Source organism: Magnolia sinica, chromosome 13 (assembly GCF_029962835.1).
Source record: "Magnolia sinica isolate HGM2019 chromosome 13, MsV1, whole genome shotgun sequence".
In the NCBI taxonomy this organism is placed as follows: Eukaryota; Viridiplantae; Streptophyta; class Magnoliopsida; order Magnoliales; family Magnoliaceae; genus Magnolia; species Magnolia sinica.
Window position 1 is genome coordinate 81291016 of NC_080585.1, and position 27734 is coordinate 81318749.

General features: G+C 40.1%; 2 protein-coding genes across 5 annotated transcripts in view; both read left to right on the top strand.

Moving 5' to 3' along the window:
• LOC131223913 (phosphoglucan phosphatase LSF2, chloroplastic) overlaps positions 1-19081 on the top strand; it is a 30593-nt gene extending 11512 nt beyond the window's left edge. The window contains exons 4-5 of one of the 4 annotated variants that reach the window (XM_058219482.1): positions 17140-17350; positions 18972-19081. In XM_058219482.1, the coding sequence (XP_058075465.1) occupies positions 17140-17343 (204 nt within the window). In that variant the 3' untranslated portion in view covers positions 17344-17350; positions 18972-19081. The other 3 variants (XM_058219479.1, XM_058219481.1, XM_058219480.1) reach the window with 3 other exon arrangements.
• A 2098-nt stretch (positions 19082-21179) lies between these two features.
• On the top strand, positions 21180-21740 carry LOC131224330 (uncharacterized). Its single transcript, XM_058219850.1, has one exon. The coding sequence runs from the start codon at positions 21180-21182 to the stop codon at positions 21738-21740; it is 561 nt and encodes a 186-aa protein (XP_058075833.1).
• Positions 21741-27734: the final 5994 nt, after the last annotated feature.

A 27734-nucleotide genomic window follows, 5' to 3' on the forward strand; every position in this document is an offset into this window, starting at 1 on the left:
AAGTGCGGGGAATACAAAGTCGGTCTCCTTTGAAAAGGAAGCTGCTGTCTTTGAGCACGAACTCACTCGAACTATGCTGGTCACTTAAGAGTGACATGTATGTTCCCCCAAAATCTGGACACATGGGATACTCGTCTTTCAATTGCTTAAACCTGACAACCTCTACACTTAAGGAGTTGAGCAGTGTCACTCTCCTACTAAGCGCATCGGCTCGTTTGTTCTCGATACTGGCTTTATGTTTCAGGACAAATGAATATTCCTGAAGAAACGCTACCCACTTGGCATGCCTTGGGTTGAGCTTATTTTGAGAATTCAAATACCTCAAAGCCTCGTGATTATAAAACAAGACAAATTCTTGCGGTAGAAGATAATGACGCTAATGACGTAGCGACTGCACTACCGCATAAAATTCTTTGTCATAGGTGGAATACCTTTGTTTTGCCTCATTCAGTTTCTCACTGAAATAGGCAACTGGATGACCCTCTTGGCTTAGTACTCCTCCTATACCTATGCCTGAAGCATCACACGCTACTTCAAAGACTTTAAAAAAATCTGTAAGACGCATGACGGGAGCCTATATCATCTTGCCCTTAATATCTTTGAATGCCTTGGCTGCGGCCTTAGACCATACGAACTCCCCCATTTTAATGCAATTAATAATGGGAACCATAATAATGCTAAATCCTCAAATGAACCGGCGATAAAATGTTACTAAGCCATGAAAGCTTCTCACCTCATGTATGTTCCGCGGTTCAGGATAGTCAACTATAGCCTTGACTTTTTCTGGATCTGCTTGCATCCCTACAGAAGACACTATGAACCCTAAGAAGACAAACCTATCAGACATGAACGGACATTTCTTAAGGTTTGTACATAACCTCTCCGCCCTAAGGACACTATAGACCTGCCTCAAGTGGTCGAGATGCAGCTCTTTAGTGGTGCTATATATGAGTATGTCATCAAAATAAACCACTAAGAATTTCCCCATGAAGGGTCTCAAAACCTCGGTCATCACACGCATAAAAGTACTGGGTGCATTAGTCAAGCCAAAGGGCATGACCAAACACTCATACAACCGATCATTCATCTTGAAGGCTGTCTTCCACTCATCTCCTGGGCGTACATGTATTTGGTGATACTTGCTCTTGAGGTCTATCTTGGAAAAAATGGACAACCTGGCCATGATGTCCAACATATCAAGCCTCGGTATCGGAAACCAATACTTGATCGTGATCTTATTAATGGCCCTACTGTCCACACACTCGCCACGTATTATCTTTCTTAGTCGTTAATAGCGCTGGTACGACACACGAACTCATGCTCTCCCGGATGAAACCCTTTCGCAGGAGCTCATCTACTTGCCTCTTCAACTCTGCATGCTCTGCAGGGTTCATCCTGTGATGAGAAAGGTTCGATAAAGTAGACCCCAGGACGAGATCAATGGCATACTGGATGTCCCGCATAGGTGGAAGCTCATCTGGTAAATCCTTGAGGAATACATCACTGTACTCCTCTAGAACCAGGGTCACCTTAGGGGGTAACTCTAAATGAACTTCGGGTATAACTTCTCTAGCAATTTGGGCGTTCACTGTCAAATCATCGTTAATCTCTTTCTCAAACTCTTTTGCATTTATGATATGTAGAGACTTCAGATTGGATTTCCTCTCTTCTTTCCTTTACTCGCTCGTTTTCACATCCGTAGCCTTGTCCATGGGGCTCTTGGGTGGCAACGGATTAATCCTGATTTTCTTGCCCTCATGCGTGAATGTATACACATTCGAGTGACAAAAAATCGTGACATCTCTATCATATAACCACGGCCTCCCTAGAATGATTTGGCATACATCCATATGCAAAACATCACACCATAACATGTCTTTATATAAACCGATCTGGATGGGGACTAAACATTGTTGGGACATGCATAGAAAACGTGTCAACCCAAGAAACCTTGTAGGGTTGAGGGTGTGGGATGGGCTTTAAACCAAACGAGTGACTGTGGTAGTTGAGGCCACATTAGTGCAACTGCTACTATCCACGATGACTTTGTAATTTTTGTCACCGCTCTTGATAAACACGTAGAAAATTGTGCTTATGCGCCAATCATCACTCTCCTTGGCCCGTGCTAAAGCACATCTAACTATGGCTAGTGGTGCAGCCTCTGGTTCTTCTTCTTCGTAATCACTAGCACCTATCTCTTGGTGATATTTTTCAACTTCATAATCACCCATGTCATTCACATTTTCATTTGACTCATCTATGACTAAGGCTTTCCCGCGAGTCTTTATCATGCACTGGTTTGCGAAATGACCCGTACTTCCGTACTCATAACATTAAGTGACTACCACTGCTAGGATTGGCACCAATGACACCTTTAGCCTTATCATCCTTAGGCTTAGGCAGTGCACTAGCCCGCGCCCTAGGCTGACTTCCAACGTTAGGTTTGGTTCCTTGAAAACCAGATTTAACATTAGAGTCTTAGGACTCAAAGCATCTCGTGACAGGAGACTTTAGGTAATGCTCTAACTCTTGTACAACTTGGTATGCCTGATCCAAGTCACCCACTGTATGGGTCATAAGCTCACACTGCAGATCCATGTGAAGACCCACCTTAAAACGTGCCAGCGTCACTAAGGGATCCTCCTGAATATCACACCGCATCATGTACTCCTCAAATTTTGTGATGTAATCTGCAATCGACATAGATCCTTGGCGTAATGCTTGCCACTGATCTAGGAGTTTTTGATGGTAAGAGAGGAATATATTTTTCCTTTAATAGTTCCTTCATCTCTACCCAATGCGTGACTGGGACAGCTCATGATCTCTTGATCCTACGCTTCGTATTTGTCCAAAAAATTTAGCTTGACCTATAAGCTTCATCTTTGCAAACCGCACTTGTTGGTTCTCAGACATCTCATACCATTCGAAATAATGGTCCATGTCCGCTAACCAATCAAGGAATGCCTTTGGGTCAAGATGCCCATTAAAACTAGGAGCATCTACTTTAATACTCTTTAAGATCCTCTCATCGGCATCATAATGATCTAGATACTCGACTGCGGGCTGTGGATTCCGCGCCCCTATACGGCCTACCCCTCGGCCACATGCTTCACGACTTCTACCACGATTTCCTACCCGCTCCTCGACTACTCCCCCTACTCGAGACTGTTCATCCCCTCCAATGTTGGAGATTTCTCTTAGGGACGTTTCTATCTGATCCAAACGAGTATTCGTGTTCCTAGATTGCGCTTTAATGGTGGCTTAACGTTGGTTGATCGTGTTAATCATCTCAGTCAACTGCTCCATGTTCAAGATTGGGTGTAGACCAAACTCTCTATTAGTCCGAGTGGGCATACACTATAAGACTCAACTTAAGTTTCCTAAAATACAACTTTAAGAGATTGTTTTGACACAAGACTATGGACACCGATGATCCTAACCTTTAGAATGATGCAAATGTGGAAAATTTCAGATATAGACTTTTAGTATGATGCAATTATGAAAATTTTATATTTAGATCTATATGCTATGCATGAAATCCTAGAAAAATAAAATTATAAACCCTTGATGACTTGATTTAAGATGACCCAATGCAAGAACCTATGCTCTGATACCAAAATTTGGTGTAGGACGGCTTGATCCAACCCTAAATGAATGTGACATTTGAAAGTGGCATATTTATGGAAAAATAAATAAAAATGAAGGTGGTATTTGAAAGGGGCAGATTTATGCAAGCATTGACAATAAAATTCAGTCTTATACATCATAAAGCAAGGAGGAAATAAGGAACATTCAACAATGGTCATAGCCATCCATCACAAATATGTTGTATTGAATCTTAAAATCTAAATTTAGTCGGATCTGGTGAAAAATAGGACTTTCGTCTTGCAATAGGTCCATCTAACGATCCAAGTGGATTTTCTAATTTAGGAAATATGAAATTTTCAGGATTGGCAAATCTGAAAAATTTAGAAAAATTAACGGTTCTTGTGTGATGGGATTTGAAGAAGATCAAAATATGTAAATGTGGGGCTGAAAATCTTCCAAGATCTAATGATTTGAATTGAAAAGAAAAAAGGATCAGCTTCTACATCTAGAGAATTTAGAAGAAAATGAAGAAAAAAGGTTTAAAGAAGAGAATACCTTAAGAAAAGAAAGAAGGAGAGAGAATGAGAAGATGAGAAATCACTTCCTTGGGCCTCACGCCCTCTTCCAATCACTAGAAGTTGAAGGCGGAATTGTCTGGCCTTGAAGAACCAAAAACTCTCTTTATTTTTATAAACATAACATAGTATTCCTGAGGTAGGACCGATGCATGAACCAAGCAACATGTGAGATCAAGTAGTGCAATTAAGACAATTAAAAAAAAAAAAAAAAACACAAGCATTGCCATAATTATCACGAATTCCATGAAAACTAAAAGAACATCATGTATAATCCTAGCCTAAATTACTAACGTTGTAACACAAGATTATTAAATAAAAAAAACTAGGATCTAATGAATGTAGGGACATCCAATTAGCATAGGGTATAGTTTATTTCAAAGTAGAAAACCTAATACAACTTAGGGTAAAAATTAGGGTTTGGGTAATTTGGGAAAATAGGAAAAATATGGATTTTAGGTTTAGGGTTAGGGTTTTGGGAATAAAAGAAATGGGTTTTAATATAAGGATGATGGAAAACAAAAAATGGGCAAGGTGTGGTCGCAAGGCTAACCCGAAGGATTCACACGTGTGGCCGTAGGGTATAGTCTATTTCAAAGTAGAAAACCTAATGCAACTTAGGGTAAAAATTAGGGTTTCGGTAATTTTGAAAAATAGGAAAAAATATGGATTTTAGGTTTAGGGTTAGGGTTTTGGGAATAGAAGAAAGGGTTTTTGATATAAAGATGATGAAAAACAAAAAATGGGCAAGTTGTGGCCATACGACCAACTTGAAGGATTCACATGTGTGGCGTGGGATTGATGGGTTAGGTCGGTTAGGGTTTGGGATTGTGGAAAGGTAAAGGAAAGATGAGTTTATGAAAGGATGAAAGCTTAGAAAGGGAGAATCAAAGAATTCGAAGAAAATACCTTGATAGAGGGGAATAGAGAAGATGGCGTGGGGATAGATGGAGACCTTGTACATCCGTTGATGAAGATTAGCCAAGCACCAATCTCCCTTCCAAATCGCATTGAAGTATCTTCAAATCGCATGAAAATGGAAAAAAAAGAAGAAAAAAAGCGAGGGCTTTTCTCTCTCTCTCTTTTTTTAAAAAATATATATTTTTTTTATTATTTTTTTTAAATCACAAAATCCAATGAGGGAGAGGGCACACGCCCACCCTCTTTTATAGCTCCAAGAAAGTTCAAAAATTACAATAAACACCCTATTTTGTGAATTTTGATGAAAATAGCCAGTCTAACTAAAAACACTCATAATGGTGTCCAAACATAATATAAACAAAATTAAATCATATAAGTTGATAAAATCTAAGAAAAACTAGTGTGGAAGATCCATGATTAATGGTTCGATCATGTGATCCAATGACCCGATCGTCACGTCCCTCTGATCCAACAGTCTGGATCACTCTATAAAGCATCCATGTGCATCTCTTCCCAGTGTAGGGTCTTCCAAATGCTCGCACATGCATATGGGGTCTTTAGCACGATCACGGATACTCACCTAGCCATGGAAATCGGTGTGGCCCGCCTCGTCCTCTAATACGTACGCAAGGGTGTAGGTGAAGTCATATCGTCATCAACTCTCCTCGGTTGAGAAGAGTTCACCTCTAGCGGACTAAAAACTCCTCTAGTGTTCCAAAATGTCTGGATCTAAATGCTGTAGCTCGTCCTCTATAATCCACGTACTGTCTGAAATTGGTCTGTGCTTCCACTTGACAAGGAATTTCTGAAATCCTCCATGTCAAGTGGAAACTTCTCGTGCATCTAGTATGCCTAGTATGCCTTCTATCTGTTCGCTTTGAGCAAGTAAGGAAGGTAAATGTGGTAATGGATCGGATGATTGGTCAGGTAGGGGCCATGGATTTGGGACTAGGTCATGGTCCGTGGGAGGGTCTATGGATGGATCAAAAGGTGAAGTAGCAGGACTCTTGTATTGTACTAGATCTTCCACATTAAAAGTAGAATTAATTCCCGTGGTAGGCGGAAGGTCTACTACATATGCATTTGAACCCAGTTTCTGCATTATTTTGTATGGTCCTGCTACGTGCTTGTAACTTTTTAACGGCCCCATGTGGGAACCGCTCAGGCCTCATATGAACCATGACATAATCTCTTACTTGGAATTCATTAAACCTGCAATGAGAATTAGCAAACGCTTTGTATTTTTCATTACTTACATTAATTCGCTTCCTGATCTCACTATGCAACTCAGGTATGTGATGTGCAAACTCATGTGTGGACTTAGACGACCTATGGGACACATACATTAGTATGAGATCTATAGGTTTCCTAGGTTTGTAGTCATGCACAATCTCAAATGGACTCATGCCTATGCACCTATTGATTGAACTATATTATGCTAACTCGGCTATAGGCAAAACGGTATCCCAAGTTCGGATGTGATCACCCACAAGACATCTAAGCAGATTTCCAAGACTCCTATTGACAACTTCAGTTTGACCGTCTGTTTGAGGGTGATAGGCAGATGAAAATTGAAGCCTTGTCCCAATCATGTGCCATAGTGTCTTCCAAAAATAGTTCATAAAGCGTACATCACGATTAGACACTATGGTCTTAGGTAGACCATGTAAACGCACTACCTCTCCAAAGAAAAGCTTAGCCATATTGGAGGCATCTGACGTTTTTGAGCACGGAATGAAATGGGCGATTTTGTAAAAACAGTCCACAACCATAAATATGAAATCATGTTTCTTGATAGTTTTCGGTAAGCCCAACACGAAATCTATACTAATTTCCTGCCACGAAGCATGAGATACTGGCAAAGGGGTATATAATATTGTATTTTGCTTCCTCCGCTTTGCTAGTTGACAAGTCCTGCACTGCCCAACAATCTTGGCTAACATCTCGCTTGAGACTTGGCCAATAAAATCTATCCTCCACAAGGGCAATGGTCTTGTCCCTCCCCAAATGACCGGCTACCCCTCTTGCATGAAGTTCCCAAACTAGGAAATCACAGAGGGAGGTACGGGAATGTAGTCTGTCACCTTTAAATAGGAACTCATTGATGATGACAAACCCGCGACTATCGGTCGACTGACTATCTCGTAGTGACGCATACAAATCTCCAAAGTCTGGACATGTAGGATACTCCTCTCTCAGCCGATCAAACCCAGTCACTTCCATTCTCATACTTTGGAGAAGCGCTACTCGACAACAAAGGGCATTAGTAGGTTTGTTCTCGACCCTTGCCTTATGTTTAAGAACGAAAGAGTATTCCTGAAGAAATTGGACCCATTCAGCATGCATATGGGTTTAATTTCTTCTGGGAACTGAGGTAACATAAGGCCTCGTGGTCAGAGAACAAGACAAATTCTTGCGGTAATAAATAATGCCGCCAATGGCGCAAGGATTGGATGACCGCATAGAATTCTTTGTCATATGTGGAATACCGTTGCTTTGTCTCATTCAACTTCTCACTAAAATAAGCAATAGGGTGCCCTTCTTGACTGAGCACGCCACCTATACCTATCCCAGATGCATCACACGCGACCTCAAAGACTTTAGAAAAGTTTGGAAGGCGCATGACGGTGGCTTTACTCATCTTGCCCTTAATCTCCTTAAAAGCTTTAGAAGCAGCTTTAGTCCATACAAACTCCCCTTTCTTGATGCAGTCCGTAATGGGAGCCATAATGGAGCTAAATCCTCTGATGAACCGCTTATAAAAAGTTGTCAAGCCATGAAAGCTTCACACCTCATGAATATTGCGTGGTTCAAGCCATTCAACTATGGCCTGAACTTTCTCAGGGTCTGCTCTCATTCAGATGATACGATGAACCCTAAGAAGATGATGCTCTTTGACATAAACGTGCACTTCTTAAGGTTAGCGTATAGCTTTTCAGTTCTGAGGACCCCGCAAACTTGCCTCAGATGCTGGAGGTGTTTTTCCTTTGATGTGCTATAGATAAGAATGTCATCAAAATACACAAGGAAGTTACCCATAAAAGGGTCTCAACACCTGAGTCATCACTCTCGTAAATGTGCTCGGGGCGTTAGTTAAGCCAAAGGGCATGACTAGTCACTCGTATAACCCATCCTTCGTCTTGAAGGCTGTTTTCCACTTATCTCCTGAGCGTATACGTATTTGATGATACCCGCTCTTGAGGTCAATTTTCGAAAAGATTGTAGTACTCGCCATCATGTCTAATATATCATCAAGACGCGGTATGGGAAATCAGTACTTGATTGTGATTTTATTGATGGCTCGACTATCCACACACGTGCCATGTGCCATCTTTCTTGGGCGTGAGAAGCGCTGGTATGACACGTGAACTCAGACTCTCCTGAATGAAACCCTTTCTGAGGAGCTCATCTACTTACCTCTTCAACTCCGCATGCTTTGTAGGGTTCCTTCGATAATGAAGGTTTGGTAGAGTTGACTTGGGGACAAGATCAATGGCATGCTAGATGTCCTTCATGGGTGGAAGTTTGGTAAGTCCTTTGGAAATATATCGTGAAACTCGTCCATAATCGACTTCACCCCAGGGGATTCCTCTACACTAACCATGGGTGTAACTTCTCTCGCCACTAAGGCGTACACCATCGAATGCATCGTAGTCTCTCTATCAAATTCCTTGGTGTTGATAACATGGAGAGACTTGGGATTTCCTCGTATCCCGTGGGTTACCTAACTTCCCCTCAATTTTCTTCTTCGCATTGCTTTTTGGTGGGAGAGGAACTAGAGATGTCTTTTTGCTTTGATGCACGAATGAACATATATTTGAGCGCTCGTATATCGTCACATCGTGGTCAAATAGCCAAGGCCGTCCCAAAATGATGTGCCCAACATCCATAGGTAAGACGTCGCACCACATCGAATCTTAACAAGCATGGAAGATGCATCCACCCATGACACTCTATAGGGGCCGAGGGTGCGGTTCAGGTTTCAAACCCAAACGGGACAAAGTACTAGAGGAGACCACATTGGTGCAGCTACTACTATCGATGATCACATTGCAATTCTTCTTTCCACATTTTGCATAGGTGTAAAATATTGTAATCTGATGCCAATCATCATTCTTCTTAGCATTGGTCAAGGCGAACCTGACTACTGCAAGTGGTGTGGTCTCTTCTTTTTCTACTTCCTCCTCACTAGCACCAATGATATTGAGCTGATAGACTTCTTTATAATTGCCTTGTTCATCTCCTTCCTCCTACCATCGTTAATACCAGGGCCTTATTCCTTTCTTTCGAGGGACATTGATGCACAAAGTGGCCAACTCCATGGCAATTGAAGCATCGTGTTTGCTCACCTCCCCTAGAGCTAGCACTTGCTATCCCTTTTTCTTTGACATCTTTAAGGTTGGGCTGGGACCCAATTTGGGGTCTAGACTGACTCCCCATGTTAGGCTTAGCCCTTGAGAGTAAGTCTTGACACTTGGATCCCGAGAGTATAACGCTTACCAATTGGTGTCTTGAGGTAGTATTCAATGTCTTGCACCACTTGGTACATGTGCTCCAATATGCCAACATCACAAGAATAAAGTTATTGTTGGATCTCAAATTGGAGGCTCGTCCTGAATCTAGACAATGTAATCATCGGGTCCTCGTCAATGTCACATCGCATCATGTACTCTTCGAACCTAGCGATGTAATCTGGCACGGTCATGGATCCCTGGTGCAAAACCTGCCATTGGTTTACGAGCCCCTGGCGATAAGAAAGAGGGAGATACTTTTCTTTAATGACTTCTTTCATCTCGGATCAGTGCACAATTGGTACTTCTCCTCTACTTCCAATTTTACGCTGCTTGTTGGTCTAAAAAAGTTTGGCCTAGGCCACCAACTTCATCTTGGTAAATCTCACTCGACGGGCATCAAACATCATACCACTCAAAATAATGGTCCATGTCTGCCGACCAATCAAGGAATGCTTTGGGGTCCAATCGACCATCAAAACTGGGAGCCTTAACTCTGACACCTTTCATGACTTGTGCATCTGGATCATAATAGTCATAACTCTCCTCACATGGTGGTGGCATGTGTGCTCGACCACGACCAACACCTTGGCCACGACCATGCTCTCGCCTATCAACTTAATCTCCAGCTTGAGATTGAACGTCTTCCCCAGTGTCGGGGTTTGCTTGTAAGGAGGCCTCAAGTTGATTGACGCGCGCATTGGTCGCGGTTAATTGAGTGGCAGTGGTTCTGTTGTGCGCTTCAATGGTCGTCAGACGGTTATTGATAGCATTAAGGGTCTCGACAATCTACTCTAGATTCATTATGGGTTGTACACCAAAACCACGTCCTAAACAAATGGGCATACACAATGAAACTCTATAAGGAAACCCTAGATGTGACTCTACCCTAGATGAAACACAAAAATCCTATATGGCCTAGATTTATACAGGGACTCAATAAAGCCTAGGAAAATGGCTGACTAAAAACTTAACAAAATATGTCCCCTTCGCAGAGTTAGTATGCGGGTCGAGCTCCGCGGTCAGCTCGTCGGGGGTGCAGGGGGCGACACTCCCCTGCCCGGGGTTCGGGGTGGAGCATCCAAAAGCTCTACGATTTTTACGATTTGGGTTAAAGGGGTTTTGTAGTAAATTTTCACCATAAAGAGGGATTGACAATAGACTGACCTATGCTAAAAACTGTCTTTGATACCAAATTTGACGCAGGACCGTTGTATGAACCAAGTAACATGTGAGATCAAATAGTGGAATTAAGACAATTAACAAAAAAACACAAGCATTGTCATAATAATCATGAATCCCATGAAAACCAAAAGAACATCATGCATAATCCTAAGCCTAAATTACCAACATCGTAACACAATATTATTAAATAAAAAGAAACTAGGATCTAATGGATGTAGGGACATCTAATTAGTATATGGTATAATCTATTTCAAAGTAGAAAACCTAATACAACCTAGGGTAAAAATTAGGGTTTGGGTAATTTGAGAAAAATTAGGGATTTTAGGTTTAGGGTTAGGGTTTTGGGAATATAAGAAAGGAGTTTTGATATAAGGAAGATGGAAAACCAAAAAGGGGCAAGGTGTAGCTGTACGGCCAACCCGAAGGATTTACATGTGTGGCCGTATGGTCACACGTGTGGCGTGGGATGGATGGGTTAGGTCAGTTAGGGTTTGGGATTGTTGAAAGGTAAAGGAAAGATGAGTTTATGAAAGGATGAAGACATATGATGGGAGAATCGAAGAATTTGAAGAAAAGACCTTGATAGAGGGGAATAGCGAAGATGGTGTGGGGATAGATGGAGACCTCGCACATCCCTTGATGAAGATTAGCCTCGCACCAATCTCCCTTCCAAATTGCATTGAAGTATCTTCAAATCACATGAAGATGGAATAAGAAAGCAAGAGCTTTTTTTTTCCTCTCTCTCTCTCTCTCTGTTTTTTTTTTTTTTTTTTTTTTTTTTTTTTTTTTTTTTTAAATCACAAAATCCAATGAGGGAGAGGGTTACACGCCCACCCTCTTTTATAGCTCCAAGAAAGTTCGAAAATTATAATAAACACCATGTTTTATGAATTTTGACGAAAATATCCATAGTCTAACTAAAAACACTCATAATGGTGTCCAAACACAATATAAACAAAAGTAAATCATATAAGCTGATAAAATCTAAGAAAAGCTAGTGTGTACGATCCACCATCAATGACCCGATCACATGATCCAATGGCCTGATCGTCACGTCCCTCTTATACAACGGTTTGGATCACTCCATAAAGCAACCCATGTGCATCTTCCCAGTGCGGGGTTTTCCAGATGCTTGCACATGCAAATGGGGTCTTCAGCATGATCACAAATACTCGCCTAGCCACAGGAAAATCGGTGTGGCCCGCTTTCTCCTCTGATACATACGCAAGGGTGTACGGGAAGCGATGTCTTCATCAATTCCCCTTAGGTTTAGGGAAAAACACCCTTATAAATTTGGAATTACATTAAATGACCAAAATACTCCTATTAAAAAAGTTTCAAAAAAATGAAATTCGTACAAAAAATTGTGCACAAACTGTCTCAAAACTCAAATAAATAAAATATTCATAAGATAAACTCAAATCTAAGATGCCCAATGGGCCCGAGTGATAGCGCAATGAAAGTGGGCCGCGATGATCCAATGGTCTGATCGCACCATTGTCGCAATCCAACGGTCCAAATACCTCTTCAAGCAACTTACATATGTCACGAACACATGTGTAAGGTCTTCAACCTCTAGAGACCCGACCTATACCCGTCATCTAACCACATTGACACGGGTAACACACGCCTTCTGCTTTGATATACTTTGAATGGTCTGGTGTCCACATCAAAGAGCAAAGGGAAAATGCTAGACGAAAGGGGGGAAAACGAGATATTTAAGAATATATTGTTTTCTTGTATTTTGGACATGTATCATACCCATTCTTTGATATGTATGTTGCATATTGGCTTGACCTATTGAAAGTCAACCAAATGGACCCTAATTGAACACAAATCAAGTATGATTTGGTGAATAGGGCCCATTACATTGAAATACAGTAAAAAAGAAGATGAAAACAGTAAAAAAAAAAAAAAGGTGAAACTTTACCCCTTTCTTCTGATTTTTCCAATAATGGTCCATACCGCTTTGATTCAATGAATCCCTCTCAAAATCTTTTGTTTTGATACCCAAAATAGGCTTAATAGGCTTAGATCTAGTTTGAAATATTTTTCTAAACTTCATCCATGGTAAAAATGCAAAAAAATAGAAAAACGAGAGAAAAATCGTTTCTTTTTTCTTCTAGGTTCTACCTTTTTTTTTTTTTTTTTTTTTTTTTTCAAATTTGGATATTTTATGGGTGTGTCAACCTATATTCACTGTATTAATGGCCAATACAACCCAATGTGGGCCGATATTGCCCCCTTTTCCCCCCTAGACCATTTTGGCCCTGTATTGTATGTCACATGAAGTCAACACGGATACGATACAGTAACAAACCATGTGTACATCAGATAAAGGGTGCATTTTTTGTTGTGAAAATGGGCCTGTTATGTTGTTGCTGGTCAAAATGTTAAGAGGGAAAACTGGGGCTGCTTCTTGTCAAATGAAAGATATGCCTATTATACGTATGGAGAGCTATGTGTTTTCTGATAATAAGGTGCTATGCCGCATGATCCTTGGATAAAGGATGTGTATGGTATCCTTGTGCCTTGTGTTTTCGCAAACTCCGATTGAGCAGTAAGGTTCGGAGAAGGGCAATCACTCATTCTTAAAACCAACATTCTTAAGACCAAAGAGTTGGGCAAAAAAATGGGAAGAGCTCTCCATTCCTGATTCTCCTGTAGCTGGATCCTCCGAAACCTCAAGAATCCTTAGAATGGGACTCAACACCTTTTGAGATGGGGTTTGTTGCTTGGTGAACACTGCTATAATGGGCTCCATGCTAGATGGAACATGTTGTAGAAGTATCATCAATGGGATTTTCCTATCCCAATGATTTGTGGTTTGTAACAAACAGATGAGAAAAGAGATATATGGTAATGGTCTGTGTTTAGTAGATGAGGGCTAAAGAATGATTAACCAGGATCTTCAAATCGTGGTGATTTTCGGGGCATGATCCATCCATTGTGGAGTCCACCAGATCAACATTCTGAACCACCAAACCATAGGCCTCTCATATCTTCGTTGTATGTTCTCAAGGCTCAAGGATAACATACATTTCTTCGGACTGTGAATCAAACAACTCCTCTGATGATACCGTACATTCTTATCAAGATGAGATTAGCTTCCATCATTTGTTCCCATTCAAGAAATTTAGGGTTTGTTGGCTAAATCCAAGCCCCTTGACATTTTAAAAGATAATACATTGACTCATTTTCCAAACAATCGCAATAGTTTAGGAAGTTATGTAACCTTAATTTTTTCTTAGTCGCTTTGACCATGAGCAACCGACATTTCATTTTATCCAAATTCATGGATGTTCATATACCATTTCCCTTCAATCATCATTAGGCCTAGGTATGGCTACTTAAGGCCATGTGTTTGTGTATGGGATCTGAGTCTTTCATCTAATGGCCCCACTGCATGTGTTGTGGCTTGAAAATGAGGCTGGATGCAGTCTTTAGATGGGCTACAGGTGTAAGCCGGATGAGGGTGTAGGCATTGTTCAAAATAGCAACGATGTTATTGATAATATTGCTGATATTATCGGCATCATCAAGGTGGCGATACAGAAACGTCTGGATGCCATAGATTTTCCATGTATTAGCGATATTATCCTGCACATCACCGATATATCGCCAATATATCGATATTGTCAAACAAGGTGTTGCTCTAAAAGCTCGACCCGTCAGAGGATGGCATATCAATGTATATTAAAGGAGCTTAACACTTTAACACTCCACTGCACATGCGGGGTGGAACTCCTCACGGGAACATATTGGGCAAGGGTGGAGGAACACTCAACTCAAACCATGGTAGAGGGACACTCAACTCACACCATAAACACCCCCCCAACACTTTAACCTTCCGCTCTGATACCATGTCAAACAACTAGTTGCTTTAAAAGCTCGAGCTGTCAGAGGATCGCATACCAATGTATATCAAGGGAGCTTAACACTCTAACAAATATATTGGTTTTATCGTTCGTATTGCTAGTATAAATCTCCCGTGTGCTGACGTACAGGTAGTATTGGCGATAAATGGAGTGCTTCCGGAAAAAAAAGTACGAAATTGGGGGAAAATAAAAAAATCAAACAAATTGATTTGGGGGATATTCGCTGCAACCACAACTTTTTTTTTTTTCCTTTTCTTTTTTCAAAGCTTGGATTTGGGGGATATTCGATGCAACGAGAGCTGAAGTGGGCCAGAATTTTGTAGGTAAGATTTTTTTATTTTTATTTTTTCCGAAAAATTCCATTTTTTCTTAAGATTTTAGCATCTCAACTCAATTCCATGTTTATGCGTCCCAATTTCTACCATCAAATGTTGACATTTTAACTCAAATCCATGTTTATGTATGATTCTCATGCATTGACATGGATTTGAGTTGAAATGCCAACATTTGAGTGCAGAAATCAGGGGAAATTGAGAAAATCATGTTTGTTATGGGTAAAAATGGACTGACTAATAAGACAAGGTCAGGTTGAACATCCATGTGCATCATGAGCTCAACTACCAGAAGATGAAGTACCCACTTCATCAGACATCGAGCTCTTTCACGGTCCCATACATTTTCGAGCTGCCGCTCGGGTCAATTCTTGAGAACAACTCCTGTCTCGTGCGATAAGATGAAGAGGATGGTCATACCAGATTTCATCTACATTTCGCTAAGGAAAGGACCTCGGCCTCTGTGCTTGGATAAAGGCAGGTTGGCAGGTTGGCAAACTGCTCTCAGAAGCAACCGCTCTCAGGACCTTGTACCTTTCACCATTAGGGAAAGCCTGACCACGGTTCACTAGAGAATTTAAGTTGGCAAACCACTCTCAGAAGCAACCGTGTAAGTCACCTTAGACTCTCCACCTTGGCCTCCTGTCGCGCGCTTCTACTAGTTCTGAACTGGTATCGACTATCCAGATATTACCAAAAACTACACGTCTGAGATCTCAGCCGAGGATCTCGGAAAATAGCTGCAACACGGGTCCGTCTGAGATCTTCGGCAAAGATCTCGGAAGATCACCCCGATACGCCTGAGATCTGAATTCCTCTACAATACACTCCTGCTAAATAGGGAGATCATCCCCTATGCCACCGCCATCTCTTACCTATAAATAGGAGAATCCCTAATGGTGAAAGGTACGCACAATCCAACTCAAAAAACACACCCAAAAACCTTACGTTCTACTAGACCTGGCTTGCCTGTCTGACTTTGGCATCGGAGGGTCCCCTGTTGCAGTCAGGGTCTCTATCTTTGTCTTCTTGTACATGTCTCAAGTGGTCTAAGGAGGACGTCCAGATTTCTGCATCAACAATATTTTCTTTTATTTCCTCTAAAATTAGTAATTGAGGATTGAAATTTTAGTATGTTGATGAGCGTTGGCTGATTTATCAATTCATACAAACTTTTGATTTTTTAGATTTTATAAAATTATTTCAAATTACGAAAATGAATTTAAAATCTGTTTTATTTGAAAAAAAAAATGTTCTTTCATCATGAAATATTTATTACTTATTATTATATTTTATGGATGGGTGTTGATGAATGATGTCTTCCATTTTTTAAGAAAAAAGTTTACTTTTTCAAAGATTTAAAATTAGTGAAAAATAGAAGAAATCTTTTATCTATAAGAATAAAATTTTCATTTCGTAATTTTTTTAAGGTATGGATGTATGATGTATGTGTGTATAGTTGAGTGCAGTTTTTTATGGATGGATACATGTATGCATGTATGTGTGCATGGATGGATGGTTAGATGGATGGATGATGGAATATGTATGTATGTATGGATGAATGAATGAATGAATGAATCATGTATGTATGTATGCAGGTGGCATTCATGCATTTTTTACTTGCATTTGTATGATATGAACTCATTTAGGTTACTATTGCATTGGTTTATTATGAAAGCCCATGGATTAGGCCCCCATTAAATGGAAACTTATTATGTAAGGTTGTTTTTTTACAATATTTTGATGTCTAAATGTGTCAACAAGTGTCTTTTAGAATCTCTGGAAATTTCACTGAAAAATCCCAACGCTTTCTCCATGTTTCCCCAATGTGTCCCTCAGTCAGCGATGTTTGTCTGGGTATCTGCAATAGAATTGGCAATATCGATACTTGTTTCTGAATCTGCAGTCATCGATACATTTAATGATACTGATAAACCGAACATTGGGTGTAGGTCCACCTGGCGACTGCACTCCAAAATTTCCATGTTTTGGTGATGGTAGAACCATGAGATGAACTTGGATATCACTCTAAAAACTATGTTGGCATGTGTAGTTATAGGATCCAAAATTCCACTCTACCATGTAGGATCTTTCCTTGTCATTTTAAGGACTCACACCACTCCTTATTGTGGATTTGTTTATTGAACAGCTGAATATGGCCTACAATACACTTACATCAAGGAGGCCTTGCGGGCCCAACAAGACAGCGATTCGAGGGGCCACATATGATTTGGCTAAGAACGACCCATGGAAAGAGCCCTTCGAGAGCCTTCCTGAGCATGCTTTTGGGAATGTTGCAGATTGGGAAAGGAAATTGATTCAAGACCGAGTACGTGCCCTCCGTGGAACTTAAACCGCAGGTATATTCATTATTCCATGCTTGAGAAAATGGTCAGTTGGTCACTGAACCTCCTTGATCCAACTTTAAATATTGCCCCCACCCCCACCATTATTCCATGCTTGAGAAACTGGTCAGTTGGTCACTGAACCTCCTTGATCCAACTTTAAATATTGCCCCACCCAACCATTATCCAATGCTTGAGAAAATGGTCTGTTGGTCACTGAACCTCCTTAATCCAACTGTTAAATATTCTCCAAATTAGACTGCTTACCAATGAAGTTAAACAAAATTTATTTGGTGCAACCAAGCACAACCTATAGTAATAGGAAAAGGTAATCATTAAGTATGAAGATAAAGAAAGTGCAACGAAAATGATTTAATACTATTACTTGTATCATTTTTACTAAAAGCATTAAAAAGTATAACTAATTTTTATTGAAAATTTAAAAAAAATGTAACCATCACTGAAAACATTAATTGATTTTAATATTGTAGTGAAAAGTAACTTGTAATGCAAGCTACATAGTGTGTAGCATAGTCTATGTAGCATGTAGCGTACAACGTAAGCTACATGTGACTTGAGCTATTTTTATGAGCTACATAGTGTTAAGGTTAAGCTACATTACAGTGTAAGCTACACACTACATATTATAGCTATTTAAAACACTGGTCGAGTCGAATGAATCATTGAGTTGACTCGTGAAGCTCTCTGAGTCTTGGCTGAGTCAGGCCCAGTACCAAGTTCCCCAGCAACTGGGCCCGAAATCTTGCCGATTCGAGTTGACTGGGTCGAGGTTCGAGTCAAGTTTTTGATACTGTGGTAGAGCCCTGACAAACCACTGTCTTGTGGAGTGATGGGCTCCACAGTTGATTTGATCATATGGAGCATCCACCATGTGTGATTAAGTGGGGCCCATCTTGGCTCATCTTTGATACACGTGTGGTGTGTGGCCTGGATGCAGGTGGGACTCACGGTGTGATGATCTGCCGAAAGATCTGGCTGGTCAACAATCAGCTAGACTAGTAATTTACGAAAATACTGCATGGTCTTGGAGACCCTACAAATTTTTTAGACATTTCATTTTGTGCCTCTTCCTAAGACTCTACTGGCCTGATTTTTTGGGCAGAACATCTGCATGGTGGGTCCATGTGATCCCCTGATTGGTTGTCTGACACTCGCCGGATGTGTAGGACTACATGTGATGTTCTATGTATTGTGTAGGCTACATGTCATGTTCCATGTATAGGCTTGCATGACAGCATGTAGAGATATGAATGGGGCTTGCAAAACTTTGCTCGAGTGACTGCGAGGGTTTCCTGTCATCCAACGTTTATTGTACCCGCATGGAAAGCAATGGCTGTGTTTTTTTTTTTTTTTTTTTGTTTAAATTAATTAATTAATTTATAGAAAAGAAAGCATTATATTCCATGACACAACGCTGTTGTATTGACAAAAACATCATGTGTATAGTAGTTGTCAGTCTGTCAAATAATGGCAGTTATTGAGAAAATACTGGCTATTAGTATCTGGTATTTGGCATTTTTCGTTGCATAACACAATGAACTGTTTCCATTATAAAAGGCTTTTAATTTTATGACTTCTTTTTCTGAAACCTTGTATTTGTAATTGCATGGAGCACGAACCCAAAAGGCATGAAGCTGGTGCATCATCAATGCATCTATGCATAACCGTATTAAAGGAAAGCCGCCTATTTGTATTTCATAATTGTAAGGAAGCAATTGGTCGCTGTGTGAGAAAGACCCGGTATATGAGTCATGGTGTGGGTGCTTTTGGTGCAAGGTAACAACAATAATTATAAAAGATATTAGGGGAAAGAAGATATATATATATATATATATATATATATATATATATATATATGGTGATTAAGATCTAATGATTTGGATTGAAAAGAAAATGCATCAGCTTCTAAATCTAGATAATTTAGAAGAAAACAAAGAAAATAGGTTTAAAGAAGATAAGACCTTGAAAAAAGAAAGAAAGAAAGAGAATGAGAAGATGAGAAATCAATTCCCTGGGCTTCAAACACTCTTCCAATCACCGGAAGTCAGAGGGAATCGTTCGGCCTTAAAGAAGCAAAAGTTTTCTTTTTCATAAACATAATATAGCATTCCCTTTGAGGTTTAGAGCAAAACATCCTTATAAATTTGAAAAAAAAAAAGAAGAAATTTGCATAAATAATTGTGCGCGCACTGTCTCAAAACTCAAATAAATAAAATGTGTATAAAATAAACCTAAATTCAATATGTCCGATGGGCTTTGATGATAGTGCAATGAAGGTGGGTCGTGACGATCTAATAGTCCGATCACACTATCCTCATAATCCAACGGTCCAAATATCTTCTCCAAGCAATATACACGCGTCACGGATATATGTGTAAGGTCTTCAACCTCTAAAGACTTGACTCGTACTTGTCATCTAGCTCCATTGACATGGGTAATGCGTACCTCCCGTGTAGATATACTTTGAATGGTCTGATGCGCGCATCAACTCCTCTCTGTTGAGAAGAGTTCGACTCCGGCGAGATAAACTCTCGTGCCTTTCTAACAAATCTGGATCTAGCCTCTATAAATTCGCTTTTGTCAACCATGTACAGTCGGATGGTTGTATATTCTTTCACTTCACCAAGTACCTCTGAAATCCACCGTACCGATTGGAAACAATTTGCTCATCCACAATTATTTCAATTTCTTCTATTTTCTCAGGTATAGTGGGCATAGGTGGTGTAGGTTGGGAAGAAAATTTAGAAATTAGCCGATGGTTTGGAACAAAATTAGGGTTTATGGGATGAGTTGAACAAGACATTAGATCCTCCACATTGAATGTTGAAGTAATCTTCATGCGAGGTGGAGATCTATCACATATGCATCGAATCCAATCCTTTTCAGAATCTTAAATGGTCTAGCACTGCATGCTTGTAACTTCTTAATTGTACCTTGTGGGAACCCTTTTGGCCTCATCCTAACCATTACATAATCACCTTAATTAATCTCTTGAATTCTACAATGCAAGTCAGTTGGAGTTTTGTATTGCTCATTACTAGCATTTATCCGCCTCCTAATCCCTGCATGCAACTTATGAATATGATGAGAAAATGCATCGGTTGACTCTAAGGGCTTCTGGGTGATTGACATAGGTAACAAATCTATAGACAACTGTAGGCAGACGAGAGCTAAAGGTTCGTACCCATTATGTGCCATAATGTCTTCAAAAAATAACTAGTAAACCGGACATGCCTATTAGACACTATGGTCTTAAGCATGTTAGTAGGATAGACAACATACTTACCATAAATAAATTGTACAGTTATTTAGGAAACAGATCTGTAAATATCTTTCCTGAATTAGGGGATATAAATGCTGCTGTAATTAGGGGATATAGATGTTGTAATTAGGGGATATAGATGCTGCTGTAATTAGGGGATATAGATGCTGTAATTAGGAGATATAGATGCTGCTGTTATGCTGTAGTTAAGGGCTGTAATTAGGGAATATAGATGCCGCTGCTATGCTGGAATTAAGGGATATATTGTAATTAGGGAAAATGATTTCTGTATAAGAAAAGGACCACTCGATTGAGGGTCATTGAGCAAATCTGACGTGGTATCAGAGCCACTCTCTGCAACCTTGTCTTTAGTCCAATTTTCGTGGTTCTAGGCTCTGGTTTTTTGGTTTCTTGGATGCAGGTTTTGGTTTGCAGTTTTTTTTTTTGGGTGCATTTTAAGAGATTCTAGTTATGGCTAACAACTCAAACTCAGTAGTCTTTCAAACTCGGTTTACTTGGAAGAATTATGCTGCTTAGGAGTTTCAGTTTCAACTTTCTGTCATGGGAAAAGAGTTGTGGGGTCATATTGGTGGGAGTGATCCAACACCTACCGATCTTACGACGTTGGTTCAATGGAATGTGAAAGATGCTCGCGTGATGACTTGGATTCTTGGGTCTATTGATCCACTGCTTATACTCAATTTAAGGCCGCACAAGATGACTAAATCAATGTGGGAGTACTTGAAAAAGGTCTATCATCACAATCATTCCACCCAACGATTTCAGTTGGAAAATGATCTTGCTGCCTATTCCCAAGGTACACTCTTTGTTCAGGAATATTTCTGTGATTTTCAGAATCTTTGGGCTGAGTTTTCCGACATTGTGTATGCCGACGTGTCGATCGAGTCCCTCTCTGCTGTTCAAGTAGTCCATAAAGTTTGCAAAAGAGACCAGTTTTTAATGAAACTAAGGCCAGAATTCGAGTCTATTCGCTCTAACCTGATGCACAGGGATCCTTCACCATCTCTTGACGTGTGTTTTGGAGCACTTCTTCGAGAGGAACAATGTCTTCTTACTCAATCTTCACTTCCGCAAGAGAATGCTATCGCATACGCTGCTTAAGGCAAAAGGAGGGTTCGAGACATGCGTACAGTTCAGTGCTACAGTTACAAAGATTGTGGGCATATTGCTGCCCATTGTGCTAAAAAGTTCTGCAACTACTGTAAACAGAAGGGGCACATCATCAAAAAATGCCCAAAAGTCCTCAAAACCGACTTGTGAATGCTTATCATGCTACTGATACTGGCCACACTTCGGATGGGGTAACCAGCACTCAAAATCTCGCTCTAGTGTCATCTTCCATTGTTGCTACACTTGCCCTTACACTAAAAATGGTGCAGCAAATGATTGTATCGGCATTTTCCGCTTTAGGACTGCAAGGTAAGGATATTATACGTAATATACCCTCTCAATCTTGGCTTGTTGACTCCGCTGCACCCAATCACATGACCGGTTCTCCTGATATGCTTAGCAATGTTCGTAAGTACACTGGTTCTTTTAATATTCAAGTTGTTAATGGCCATCGTTTACCGATTACGGGGGTTGGTGAAATCACACCATCACTTACTAATATTTTTGTATCACCTGGGCTTTATACGAGTCTTATCTTGGTTGGACAATTAGTAGATGATAATTACAATATTCAGTTTTCTCGTGATGGTTGTCATGTGCAAGATCCGGTGTCGGGGAAGACAATAGCGAAGGGGCCTAAAGATGGGAGACTATTTCCATTATACTTTTCCATTCCTAGTATTATTTCTTTGGCTTGTACTACTGTCTCCAATGATTGTGAAGTATGGCACAAACGTTTAGGCCATCCAAACAATGTTGTTTTATCTCATTTGTTCGTTGGAAAAAAAAAGATTCTTCTTTGCCTCATGCTTTGTCTTGTGATAATTCTGTGTAAAATCGAAAAAAGTAAGATTCTTCCCTTCCCCTCTTTCGGGAGTAGGGCAAAGAATTGCTTTGACCTTGTTCATAGTGATTTATGGGGCGCATTACTTCTGTCATTTCTCATGCTTATTATAAATATTTTGTGACATTCATATATGACTATAGTCGGCATACTTAGGTATATTTTCTGCGCTATAAGTCTAAAGTCTTTGTTGTTTTAAAATCGTTTTTAGCATATGTTGAGAATCAATTCACCACTAGCATTAAGACTTTATGATCTAATTCTGGTGGAGAATGTCTCATGAATTTCTTGAGTTTCTTTGTCATAAAGGAATTGTTTCTCACTGCTTATGTCCTTATACGCCTCAACAGAATGGCGTGGCTGAGCGCAAAAATCGACATTTGTTAGATGTTACTAGGACCTTGTTACTTGCATCTTCTATTCCTCCTAAATTTTGGGTTGAAGCTTTAGCTACAATAGTATACTTGATTAATAGGTTGCCTTCTAAAGTGCTAAATTTTGACTCTCCATTCTATCGTTTGCATAAACAGCACCCTATCTTTCTTGACTTATACACTTTTAGTTGTGTCTGTTTTGTGCATCTACCTCCGCATCAACGTCACAAACTCTCTGCGCAATCTGTGAAATGTGTCTTTATGGGATATAACTTATCTCAAAAAGAATTTGTGTGTTATGATGCTTCTTCCAATAAATTTCATATATCTCGTAATGTCGTTTTCTTTGAGCATCAATATTTCTTTCCTAGTTCTATTACATCATCTTCTGCAGTTTCTGTTCTTCATCACTTTGATGATTTGATGTGCCCTCCTGAACGCTTCAAGCCTGGTTTTGTGTATGAACGCTGTCGACCAATTCTACCCCTTCTTGAGTCTGATCTGTCACCTGATCCCATTTTGCACCCTCCTCGACGATCTGGTCGTACTTCTCATCAACCGGATAGGTGTGGTTTCCCTCATACCTCTTTCACGGCTACCTTATCAACTGTATTGATTCATAATTCCTACTCACAAGCTGATAAACATGAGTGTTGGAGGAAGGCTATGCAGGAAGAACTTCAAGCTCTTCAAGAAAATCAGACTTGGGACATGGTCCCATGTCCTTCTCATGTCAAGCTAATTGGGTGTAAGTGGGTTTTTTTCTGTGAAACTTCGGTCCGATGAGTCTGTGGACCGTTATAAGGCTCGTTTGGTTGCCCTTGGTAACGGCCAGCAGTAGGGAGTTGACTATGAGGAGACCTTTGCTCCTGTCGCTAAAATGACAACTGTGCGTACTATTATTGCCATTGCAGCCTCTCAGGGATGGTCCCTTTGCCAGATGGATGTGAAGAATGCATTTCTTCACAGTGATTTACAGGAAGATGTTTACATGACACCTCCTCTTGGCCTCTGCTCGTCGTCGACGTAGAATGTGTGTAAGCTGAAGCGCTCTCTGTATGGTTTGAAATAGGCTCCCCAGGCCTGGTTTGATAAGTTCCGGGCTACCTTACTTCGATTTTTTTTCATCCAAAGCCAATATGATTCTTCGTTGTTTCTTCGTACGACTTTTGTTGGTATCATTCTTCTTCTGGTTTATGTCGACGACATTGTCATCACTGGGACTGATTCTGCCCTCATTGATCAACTCAAACAGCATCTTCATGATTTATTCCATATGAAGGATCTTGGTCCTCTTCGGTATTTCCTTGGTTTGGAAGTTTAGTCCGATTCCTCTGGGGTTTTCCTGCATCAGCATAAATACACGGAGGACTTGATTTCCTTGTCTGGTTTGCAGGATTCCTCTTCCGTAGATACCTCTTCAGAAGTGAATGTCAAGCATCGACGTGAGGAGGGGGATCTCCTTCTTGATCCTATGGTGTTTCGACAGTTAGTTGGTAGTCTCAATCATCTCAATATTACACGGCCTGACATCTCCTTTACTGTTCAGCAATTCACTCAATTTATGCAGTCTCCTCGCCACCTTCATCTTGTTGTGGTCCGCCGAATTATTCGATATCTCCGAGGTTCCTCTCACTGTGGCTTGTTCTTCTCTACTGGTACTCCTCTTCGCCTTGTGGATTTTAGTGATGCTGACTGGGCAGGATGTCCTGATACTCGCCGGTCTGTCACCAGGTGATGTATGTTTCTTGGTGATTCACTTATCTCTTGGAAGAGTAAGAAACAGGATCGTGTTTCCAAATCTTCGACCGAGTCCGAGTACCGTGCCATGTCGGCAGCTTGCTTGGAGATTATGTGGCTCCGTGGCTTACTTGCTGAAATAGGTTTTCCTCAGTCTACTCCCACTCCTCTTCATGCTAATAATACGAGTGTTATTCAGATCGCTACCAATCCTTTCTATCACGAGCGTACTAAACATATCGAGGTGGACTACCATTCTATTCGGGAAGTTGTTGATACTCAGGTTATCTCTCTTCCACATGTCTCAAGCGACCGTCAGATAGCGGACGTCTTCACCAAAACTATGACACGACTACGTCATCAGTTTCTTGTTGGCAAATTGATGCTTCTTGATCGACCAACATCAATTTGAGGGGGGATGTTAGTAGGATAGACAACATACTTACCATAAATAAATTGTATAGTTATTTAGGAAACAGATCAGTAAATATCTTTCCTGAATTAGAGGATATAGATGCTGCTGTAATTAGGTGATATTATGCTGCAATTAGGGGATATAGATGCTGTAATTAGGTAATATTATGCTGTAATTAGGGAATATAGATGCTACTGTAATTATGATATATAGGTGCTATAATTAGGAGATATTATGTTGTAATTAGGGGATATAGATGCTGCTATAATTAGGAGATATTATGCTGTAATTAGGGGATACTATAATTAAAGGATATATTGTAATTAAGGAAAATGATTTCTATATAAGAAAAGGATCACTCGATTGAGGGTCATTAAGCAAATCTGACAAGGCAAACTATGTAATCAAATCACCCCCTTAAAGAAAATCCTGGCTATGTTGGACGCATCTAAGGTTTTTGAACATGTGAGAAAGTGTGTCATTTTGGAGAAACATTTCACGACACAAAAATGGAATTGTGCTTTTTAATTGTCTTGGGAAGCCTAAGCACGAAATTCATTCTGATGTCTTGTCATGGTGCATGTGGCACTAGCAATGATGTGTACAATTCAATATTTTGCTTTTTCTGTTTTGCCAGTTAACATGTTCGACATTGTCCTAAAATTTTGGCTATGTCTCTTTTAAGACTTAGCCAATGAAATCTATCCTCCACTAGGGTGATGGTCTTATCTCGGCCAAAATGGCCAGCTATACCTCCAGCATGAAGCTCCTTAAATAAGAAAATCTCGGAGGGAAGTGTGGGGAATATAAAGTCCATCTCCTTTAAAAAGGAAGCCATCTTTGAGTACGAATTCATCCAAACTATGTTGGTTACCTAAGCGTGACATGTATGTTTCTCCAAAACTTAGACACATGGGATACTTGTCTTTCAATTGTTCAAACTCGACAACCTTTACACTCAAGAAGTTGAGCAATGTCACTCGGCTACTAAGGGCATTGACTGGTTTGTTCGCGATCTTGGCCTTGTGTTTTAGGACAAATGAATATTCCTGAAGAAACACTACCCACTTGGCATGTCTTGGATTGAGCTTCTTTTGAGAATTTAAATATCTCAAAGCCTCGTGATCAGAAAATGAGAAAAATTCTTGTGGTAGAAGATAATGACGCCAATGACGGATCGACTGTACTACCGCATTAAACTCTTTGTCATAAGTGAAATACCTTTGTTTCACCTCATTTGGTTTCTCACTGAAATAGGCAGTTAGATGACCCTCTTGGTTTAGTACTCCTCAAATACCTATGCCTGAAGCATCACACGCTACTTTAAAGACTTTAAAAAAATATGGAAGGCGCATGACGTGAGCCTTTATCATCGTACCCTTAATATCTTTGAACGCTTTAGATGCGGCCTCAGACCATATGAACTCCCTCTTTTTAATGCAATCAGTGATGTGAGCCATAATAGTGTTAAATCCTCAAATGAACTGACGATAAAATGTGGCTAAGCAATGAAAGTTTTTCATGTCATGTATGTTCCACGGTTTAGGCCAGTCAATTATGGCCTTGACTTTTTTTTTTTGATATGTTCGCATCCCTACAGACGACACTATGAACCATAAGAAGACAACTCTATCAGATATGAATGAACATTTTTTAAGGTTCGCAAATAACCTCTACCCTAAGGACATTACAGACCTACCTCAAGTAGTCGAGATGCAAGTCTTTAGTTGTACTATATATGAATATGTTATCAAAATAAACCACTAAAAACTTTCCCATGAAGGGTCTCAAAACCTAGGTCATCACATGTATAAAAGTATTGGGTGCATTAGTCAAGCCAAATGACATGACCAACCACTTGCACAACACATCCTTTGTCTTGAAGGTTATCTTTCACTCATCTCCTGTGTGTATGCGTATTTGGTGATATCTGCTCTTGAGGTCTATCTTAGAAAAAATTGGTGGACTTGGCCATCATGTCCAACATATCATCAAGCCTCAGGATCGGAAACTGATACTTGACCGTGATCTTATTAATGACCCCACTATCCACACATATCTGCTACGTACCATCTTTCTTAGGCGTTAATAGCGTTGGTACAATACAAACTCATGCTCACCTGGATGAAACCCTTTCGTAAGAGCTTATCTACTTACCTTTTCAACTCTACATGTTCTGCAGGGTTCAAACTGTAATGTGGAAGGTTCGGTAAAGTAGATTCCGGGATGAGATCAATGGCATGCTGGATGTCTTGCATAGGTGGAAGCTCATCTGTAAATCCTCGTGGAATATATCACTGTATTCTTCTAAAACCGAGGTCACCTTAGGGGGTAACTTTACATGAACATCGGGTGTAACTTCTCTAGCCATTAGGGCGTATACCGTTAAATCCTCTTCAGTCTCTTTTTCAATTTTTTTTTTTACATTTATGATATGCAGGGACTTCGGATTGGATTTTCTCTCTTCTTTCTTTGACTCACTTATTTTTATATCCCTAGCGTTGTCCGTGGTGCTCTTGGGTGGCAACAGATTAATCCTGATTTTTTTGCCGTTATGCATAAATGTACACACATTTAAGCGACTAAAAATCGTGATATCTCTATCGTATATA